This window comes from Agrilus planipennis, unplaced genomic scaffold (assembly GCF_000699045.2).
Source record: "Agrilus planipennis isolate EAB-ADULT unplaced genomic scaffold, Apla_2.0 scaffold85, whole genome shotgun sequence".
In the NCBI taxonomy this organism is placed as follows: Eukaryota; Metazoa; Arthropoda; class Insecta; order Coleoptera; family Buprestidae; genus Agrilus; species Agrilus planipennis.
Window position 1 is genome coordinate 160,395 of NW_020438910.1, and position 10,044 is coordinate 170,438.

At 34.0% G+C, this 10,044-nt stretch overlaps 1 protein-coding gene across 1 annotated transcript in view; it reads left to right on the plus strand.

Moving 5' to 3' along the window:
- Positions 1-249: 249 nt before the first annotated feature.
- The window catches only part of LOC108733866 (tetratricopeptide repeat protein 25), a gene marked incomplete at its 3' end in the record, with an annotated part of 10,682 nt that continues 887 nt past the window's right edge, over positions 250-10,044 (plus strand). Inside the window, 1 exon segment of the mRNA XM_018465204.1 lies at positions 250-715. Within this exon segment, the coding sequence (XP_018320706.1) occupies positions 497-715 (219 nt within the window).

Genomic DNA, 10,044 nt, shown 5'->3' on the forward strand with positions numbered 1-10,044 from the left:
AGTGTCGATAACGACAACAATCTTTTGTGTGTGTTTCTTCTTTCAACCAAACAAGTCGTTTAAATTCTTTAAGTGAAAATAAAAATAAAGGTGCTTCATCAAAATGGAACGTTTCCGAAACAATGCCGCATTGCTGTTAGCTTCAAACAGAGATAATGAAATTATTCAACGTTTCGTAAAGATCAACGAAGCTATTTGTGAAAAGGAGCAAAAGGTCGAAGAGGAAAAGCCGCTGGTATCCATCATTAAAAAGGCTACCAATTTATTATCTAAACAACCGTCAAAACTAACAGTTACTTTTGCAAAGCTGCAAGAGAGTTTGGAAGCCAAAAAGTTAACGGACGAAGAAGATTCAGAAAAAAAGGAGGATGATGGGAGACGTAGAAAAAGCTCGTTGGAAGATTTGGCTACAGTTGAACGAAAACCATCTATCGGTAAGGGCGAAGGTGAAACAGCAGAGGAATTATCTGGCAAAAAAAAGAGAAAGAAGAAGAAAATGATCAGAGATGAGGAGATGTACACCGACAAAGATAGAGCTGCAGCAGCTGCGATGGGATCAAAAGATATTAAACAGTCGTTGAAGATGAAGAAGAAAATGGATCGATCACGTATGCTGCAAATTCCTGAAGAAGCTCAGCCAGGCAACTTCTTAGCTTTGGCGAATTATGAGATGCTTCGTGGAGATTTGGAGAAGGCTCTCGATTGCATTAATAAGGTCAACAACGTAACGTATTGCTTAATTAAAATTTCACGTTCCTTCAGTTTCAGAGTTTTAGAGATGAATTTGTACCGATTCAAAGAAATTTACTATACTTTTTAATCACTACTTGCACAGTCGTTTTACTCTTGAAAATATTATGCATGTTGTCGATAATTTGGCAGGAAAAGTAGAGGTTAAATAATTTATTAATATGTAATACCAAAAATCCAAAAACTAAAAATTACCGTATATTTTTTAACCAAGTTTAAAATTGAACATGACCACTACGTTTGTCTTTTGCTAACTTCCAAACATTAGAATATCAACTAAAACAACTTCAATTTATAATTTTATAAACCTAATAAGGAAATAAGNGCGCTGATGAGATCCAAAGAGATCGAAATCGCGATCCGCGTCTGGCAGTTTCGACAGAATACAGACCACTTCGAATTATTTTATTCGATTATGGTAACGTGCCTACCACGTTGAGGTTAGCTACTCCGGGATTCGTTTCAGCAAGCAGATATCCATATAATTAAATAGACCTTGTTGGAGCATAGGTAATCCTAAAATGTAGCATCATACTACAGATGGCGTTTACCGCGCCATTTGTGGTATTTTCTAAAACCGTTCGAAATGTGGTTACAAGCAAATGATAAAGATAGAGAAGATTAGAAATTAGGAGGTAGTAGAGACACATTAGAAGTAGAAATAAGATTTAAGAAGAGTAGAGGCAGACCTAGATTAGATTACTGTTCACAAATAGTTAAGGATGTCGGAGGTTTTAGTTTTAGGAAAATGAGAAGATTAGCTCAGAATAGGAAAGACTGGAGGTGCGTGTTCAACCAGTTTTAGGACTGATGACCGTATAATGGTGACGATATATAATTAAACATATAATATCTATTACATCAATCCAAAGGTTGAGGTACGTTCCACATCGTTTGTTAACGTTTGTAAAGCACAAAAGACAGCTAAGTACCAAATATCGGTTTCACTAGGAATTTGAATATATCAAACGAAAAAAACTTTTTTGAAACTTGTTAACATTATTCTCGAACTCGACATAGTTTATTGACCATTAGCTTCCTATGATTCCAAAACGTCGAAATCTGATGAATACTCGATTTTCGAAAGTCGACCTTAAATCAATAACTTCCCAGTATTAGAATATTAATGGTATTTGTAGCGGCAAGTTCAAAAATTATCTGAACCCCCTTCTCTTCTTGTAGAATATGGGTAATGGGGCGGTATTTTCTATGGTTCCCAGGGCGGCTCTAAGAAAAAATTTGGCCCTTGATTTGTTCTTAACACTTCAAGGAAGCAAAATGCAATGTCGTTTGTAGATCAGACTCTAAAACGCCACAAAATGAAATCAATATTTGATGAATATCGGTACCAACATTTTTTTAATGACAGCTTAAAAAATGGTTTGCACCTTTTTAGTCATTTGTAAGTCTGTTTGGAACAATCCCTAAATATGATCAATTCCAATAAATTGGAATTATTTAAATTAGTCATGCAGTTTCATAAAAATTGCACGACAAATAATTTAAATTATAAGGGTTCAGTTTTTTCCGTTTAGACGAAATCATAATAAGATGTTTACTAGCGATTTACTATAATGGGCGGAAAATAAAACGAACAAAATGCGAGTCTTACAGTAGGCGCTAAAAATGTGTAGCATTTAACGGGAAAAATTAATTTGTTAATATTTTTTGTACCAATTTTAGCAGAAATGATTAACACCACATTAAAGGCAATTAACTTAAAATTTTTAATGTGTACGATATTATTACATCAATTACAAAAATTGTTTATTAATACTTACCCAAGTAATTTTTGGAAATGAAGTTGTGTAACCAAGTAGGTATGTATTAACAAACTACCTATAAATTTGTTTAATTTTTATCGTAAATAGTAATTTCACAACTAATTTATTTATTACTAGCGACCCGTCCCAGCTTCGCACGGGTGCAATGCTAATACTAAATATGTATATTTTTGTTTTGTGTAGGTTATTATCGAGAAGGGGAAATCTTCAAAACATACCCCCTGAACATACTAAATATACTACAGAATGTCTTTATATACAACATTCAGTTTTTTTGTCATTAGACAATACAAACCTGCCGTACCGCCCCAACCGCTATGTCCCTGCATTTTAAGTCTGTAATATCTTCGAAAATATTAATTTAAATTACATGCTGTAAAGTTCCATATTGATCTATATTAAATGCACAATGTATTTAAAAGTACTTAATTGGATAAGAATTAATGCTGTATTGCCTACAATCGCTTCGTAGATAAGTCATTATTTCTCATAAAAAGTAAAGGATAAAAATGGTTATTGTGGGTTATCCCTAAGAGATAGACATATACCATCGCAGACTTTTTTGTAGACCCTTTTTAGATGTACAATATTGTAGTACATTATTTTAATCTATCTCGTAGGGTTCAGCCAGCGTTTGCAATGTAAGCGCAAAAAATGTGTTTATTTACGACATCACATTAGAAACCTCTAAAATTATCACGGTTTCTCTACTATATTATGCATGTATTATACATACAAACCTTCCTCTTGGATCACTCTATCTTTTAAAAAAAACCGCATCAAAATCCGTTGCGTAGTTTTAAAGATTTAAGCATACTTAGGGACAGACAGCGGGAAAGCGACTGTATTTTATACTATGTAGTGATTATTAACACATTGTAACATATTTTGGATTTATAATGTAATATATTTCATTTGCAGTCATTACTTAGCGCTATCATTTTAGTATTATTAACTTTTAATTGAAAGTTTTTTTGAAGATGTTAGTTGTTAGCCTAGTGTTATTTTATAAATGTGTCCCAGTTTCAACTGTTTTAATACTAGTCCATTTAGAAATCGTTTCCTATTAAACACGGTACATCTATCGTTCGTAATTACGATGGCAGAATTAAAAAATAATCTAAAAGGGTAATGTCGGATGGATGGTCACGCAAACCATTAACGTTGCTAATGTAGTTTTGAAGTCCTGCTTATTGAATTTTAGGAAATCAGAAATGAAAAAACGAATTCGTCAAATTAAGCATGCACTATAAAATTGCGGTTTTAGATTCGTCAGAATTAACATTTTCCTAATTGGTTCGGAAAGCTAGTAGAAATGAATTAATAAAGGAGGAGTAGGAGACATTACCTTTATCGATTATGCATAAATACATCATCATTTGGAAAAGAGTTCAACATTATACTTCATTTATTTTCTGTAGCGATGTGCCCCTTCCAATGTCTTGGATGCGCTGACAAAATCGTAGGTAGGGAGAAAAAAGCTCATTATACTCTCGACTGTTGTTCATTAAACATACTTTTTCATACAGTACCTGTCAAGAGATTTCTTCAATCATGATATTTTCAGTAGTAAATAGTATCAATAACAGCACATTTGAGCAATGCAATTGTAGTGAATAAATTGGTCAATTTTTCCGTGCAGTACTGTACGTTTTGCACCCGTACAGGGCGAATAACACTCATACATCTTTAACAACCTTTTATGAATTTCTAAATTAATCGTTCGCGACCATAGAAGTGACTTCTTTTTATTGAAGGCTACTCGACTACCCTACTACTCCTTCCGACCTTACTTATCTGACTTCTTCTAATATTTCGTCTCTTATCTTTATATTCGCTCTTTCCTTACCTTTTCTTCCATTCTTGCATACCATTTTTGTTTTAATTTTATTTATTTTCTTACAATTCTGTTTTGTCAATGCTTTTTTATATTTCGCTTTAAAAAATATTTAAATAATTATTGAACTGGTTTGTTAACGATATTTTATGTTAAACAACATTATCCCAATAAACGTAAAAGGTTTTTGTCCCTGCTCAGCTGCATTCTTTATTTTAAAATTTATAAGTTGTGATCATTTGCCTTTTTTTACTAAGATTTATGCATATGCATTTTTCAATGAACAATAACGTATGTGCACAACTGATTTTTAAAGATAAAGGATGCGCATTCGCAAATCGTTGTAATAACGATAATTAAACACACCTATAATAAAAAATCTCAAACTCATTATTACATCCTGGAATGAGGGAAAGCGTACGTTAAACAAAAAATAATATTGCATTCTCAATGATTATAAGAACAACAAAAAGATTATTGTTTTATAAACCCATGACCAAAAACAAATTACTTATTACGTATTAAGTTTATGCGTATAGACTTAAGTACGTTTTCATTTTTTATCTTTTATTCGAAAATGGTTAAAAACTCATAAGCTTCCCTTATTTTTTTTTTTCACATTTATAGGGTAATTCGAAAACCCATTTCAGTGAACTTTAACAAGCACTTCCAGCTACATGCAAATACTTGTTTTTTATGCTTTTGGCCAGCATTCATTACTTTGGAATAATGAGACCTTAAGCGGAGATATTTCATCGTCCTGATTGTATTTTTAATTGCAGAATATATTTCTTTGTTTTAATGCATTACGAATTTTTTTTAATAAAAATGCATTTTAACGTGGAAGCTTTAGGTGATCCTTCTTTTGGACATATACAAAACAGTTTCCAGTAGCAATAGTTCAAATAAAAGTTAAAATCTATTTTTTGTTACTAAAGTAATTATTCTCATAGTTATGCCAAATTAACTGTAACGCTGTGAAATACAATTCCATAATTATTATATTCTTTTATCTAATAAAATGCTACCGTCAGTTTATACTGATACTGATCAAGGTGTTATCTTGTAGAATATACTCGAGCAACTTTAGGAAGCGGCAAAGCTTTTTAGACGTAGGGCAATTGCAGTGGCGGCGCAAGACCTAAACTTAATGTGGGTATGGTACATTTTGCGAAGCCCTCTGATGGTGCAAGAAGAAAGGGATGTAAAATAAAAATCACTTAAAATTAAACAGTTTTTTATTCATTAAGAAACAAACCTTAATTTTTACTTATACTTCTTTGGAACATTAAACAAAAACGAAAAAAAAAAAATTAAGAAAAAATTAATAAAACAAAAATTTTCTTTGGTTTTACTGATCTCCTTAATGATTGGTTCGTAATTTATCTTAAATGCTATATCGGCTTCAACAGATAAAACTGCCAAAGCTGAAAGTCTTACTTGACTCATAGTATTTTTTAAATAATTTTTAATTAGTTTCAATTTTGAAAAGCTCCTTTCAGCGGAAGCAGTACTTTTTACTACTACGGTGGCCCCACACCGCTCACGACTTACGCCGCCTCTGGGCAATTGTAAGGTTGGATTATCAGATTTCAAATCAGGACACCGTAAACTGGCCATAACAAACTATGATTCTCTTGAAGATTACGTCATAGTTAGTTTAGGTTGCTGTGATTGACTCTAATAATTAAATAATTAACTTGAATCCATCGTAAACATTAGTCACAACAATGTTTGCTTCTACATTGCGCTGTCAACCCGCTGATTTAGTTCGAAATATTTTATAGAACACCGTGACTGGGTAGCGTTTTTACTAAATCCATACTTTTGTAGCACATCAACACCACCTAACTAATTGTAAATTATTATTAAATAAGCTGAAATCATATCGTTTATGGTACATTATACAAGGTTTTCAGAAAGAATAGGGGGTATTTGTATCTGCGCTGTCCTTGTAACGACGCGGTTCGGAAGGGTGCGGTAGGGATAGGTTGTTTCCTACGTTTTGAAAATTTAATGACTATGAAAGTGTACCCGAGAGACCATCGTGCTTTTTGCGTACTTGTCTATTATGGCAATGATGATCCGATGATCACAGCTCAACGATTATATCGGGTAAAATTCAATGTACGGAATGCACCAAAGGACGATACCACCAGAAAATGAGTTCCAATGTTCGAGAATACCGGTTCGACAGCAAAAATACACAATCCAGGTCGCCCGCGCTCTGTTCGAACCCAACAAACGATTGAAGAAATGAGAGTGTCAGTGCGTGAAAATCCGTCGCAAACGCAGTCAAGAACTTGGCATTAAAAAATCGTCGTTACAGAAGATTCTGAAGCAAGATTTACATCTTACAGCCTACAAAATTTGGTTAGATCAAAAACTGAATTTAGCAAATGAAATTCTTCAACGCTTTCCAACGTTTAAAAATATTCTGTTTAGTGACTAAGCGAACTTTCACTCGTCTTGGTCTCGTAAACTAACAGAACTGTCGCTACTGGGCCAAAGAAAATTTAAGACATAAACATGAACAACCACTACATAGTCCAAAAGTTATTTCATGGAACGGCGAGGGCGAACACTTGCGGTAAACAGTGACCGGTATTGTGACAAGTTAAGAAACTTTTTGGTTCCACAACTGCAACAGTGTGATGATCTTAATGTGGAAAGATGATTTCAACAAGATAGAGCCACTTGCCACACCTCAAACTAATCGGTTGCACTTGTCAATCAACTTTTCCCGGAAAAAGTAATCTCTCGTAGAGGCACCATCAATTGGCCTTTGAGAAACCCCGATCTCACATCTCCTGATTGTTTTTATGGGGATACTTTAAAGAGGTGGTGTATGCAAACAAACCACGATTTCTACTGCAATTGAAGCACAATATCCACACCAAAATGGTCGCCGTTTCCAGAGACGCGTAGCGGTTAATTTCAGTTTTCAATTGGAGGAGTACTGGCAGAGCGAGGGTGAATATTTGGATAACATTATCTTTGACACTTAATTTTCCGAAATTTTCTTTAAAAATCAACAACAAAGATTTTTTTCTGACTTGTAGTTTTTTTTATTAAATTTACAAACACTCTACCATTTTTTGACATCCTGTATGAGACTCTCAGCGAACGTCAATCGAACCAATGCATAATCATTATTAGTAATGAGACACTTTGAATGTATTATTGAATTAATTTTAAAATTAATAAGCAACAACTTTTCCTCATTGAAGAAATCTGTAGTGGGCAAAGTTAATTTTAAATTTTATTCACTAATACATTGAATTTAACCCACTAAAAATTCAGAGGGTTTCGTTATTTCTAATAACTCAGAAAATATCCTAAAACTTTTTTAATTTTTCAAAAATTCGCTGCAAATGTAAACAAAAATTCTATAGTTTTATTAATAATTATTGTTTATATAGTAGCCACACCTACATAATAAGTCACTTTAAAATGTGCTACATTTGAACATAGCGCTGAAAGGTGTGAAGATTTGTGTTGTCTTTTCCTACCGTAACATTATGATCCTAACCAATGAAAGAAAAGCATTCTTCAGTTAATACATTAAAGATTAAAAAAGAAAGTAGTAAAAAATTAATAAACATAAGTTAATTATAAACAAGTGAAACGTACAACTATACAAATTAAATGATAGCGCCCTTTGGAGTAAAGCATTTCGGACGTAAACTAGTCCCCCATTCGGATATCCGGACGGGGTCTACCTCAGGGGATGTCATCAATAAGTGCAATAGGAGAAGTTGCAATATTTCACGAGTCGAAGTGTGGAATGTTAGGACAATGAGGCAAGTAGGGAAATTGGAAAACTTGAAAGTTAAGATGAATAGACTAGAATTAGATGTAGTAGGTATTAGTGAAGCCCGTTGGTCCGAAGCTGGACACTTCTGTAGTGGAAACTTTATACTAATACATACAGGATAGGTGGAAGGTAACTCGGGGATAGAAATTGTAATGCGTATGAAATAAGGGCAGAGTGTAGAAAGTTATTCACCAAAAAGCGATAGGATAGTTAGACGTGTTAAGTTTAGTGAAAGGGCAGGTGAAGGTAAAGTGGGTGCAATAGCAGGTTCTTTTGGATTAGGCAATTGAAATGACAGGGGAGATAGGCTGATAGAATTTTGCGATAATAATAACTTAACCGTCTCGAATACTGTATTCAACCATCACGTTAGGAGGCGCAATACGTGGAAGATTATAGGCGATTTAGGGAGATATCAGTTAGATTACATACTTGTTAGGCAAAGATTTAAAAATTAAGTGAAGGACTGTAGGGGTTATCCAGGATCAGATATCGATAGCGATCATAACGTAGTAGCTATGAATACCAATCTTAAATTGAAAATTCTGAAAAAGAGGAAAGGTACGAGAAGGTAGTAAAGCTAAAATGTAACGAAACGCATGATGTCAGGGACATAGAGACAGAATGGAACTGCATTAAAACGTGCCTAAAGTCAGCAGCTACAGATATAATAGGTCTTAAACAAAACGAAAGTAGAAAACCCTGGATAACAAATGAGATTGTAGGACTAATAGAAGAAAGACGGAAATACGAAAACAGGACAGACGAAGAAGGGCAAAAAACATATAAGGTTATAAATTGGGAAATAATTACGAAGTGTAAACTGTGCCAAGGAATAGTGGATTTATATAAGGTGTAAAGAGGTAGAAGAATAGTTTCATGTAGGTAAAACCGATGAGGCTTATAATATAATTAAAATGAATTATATAAGAAGTAATAATATAAGAAACGAGGCAGGGGTCATTTTGATAGAAAATGAGGAAAAGGCAGATAGGTGGAAAAGTATTTAGATAACGTATACGCAGGCCATGAGTTAGGAGATATATTAGAGAAGGAAGATCGTGTGGAGATAAGTGATCCAACCCAATCCCAACCTCTATTTATTGATGTTTGATACAAATACTCCATATTTTCAGATTTTACGGCGTCGTATGTTCATAAGGGTTTAAGCTTGTGTATAGTATATTTTGTGATAATTATTGTGAAGATGAACGTGTTCTGATCTCCATCATTTATTAGACAATGTACAAATTACTTGTTCTTATTATTCAAATAATCTAACTGTTTCGCAGAACACCTAATAAAACTTGGATAAAACATAAAACAATAAAATGCTATAAATTTTGACAAATTCGTAAAGGCTTTCACGGCCAGTAGGTGAACTGATGCTGTTCTGAGTTCTGACTCGGGTCTAAAGGCCGTCATGTGGTGGAGTCCGCATGCAGCATCGGAGATGGAAGAAAGGACCTCTGAAGAAGTGTTAGAGAGCAACTTTAACACACTACGACCTTTAGACCCGAATCAGAACGTTAGAAAATTTTACCTAACTTTATACTAAAGTCGAATAAAGAGTTAAAAAAGGAGCACATTATCTAGTAAAACCAGTAAATACTTTGTTTGACGAATTAGGTCAAGTTTTGATTACACTAGGCTTTTTGACATTTCAAATTTAACAATTTTTGACGTGATAACGTCTTATAATTCGATGCAGCCGGCTGCACGCACGAAAAAACATGACTCATGCGGCGTTACCTCGCTCTGAGGCGTTCCATTTAAGGCTTGAAGTGCAAGCGAGAGCGCGGAACGAGCGACAAAGAGGCACAATCGGCCTCCGCGTTCGGCAGCGTTCGACATCT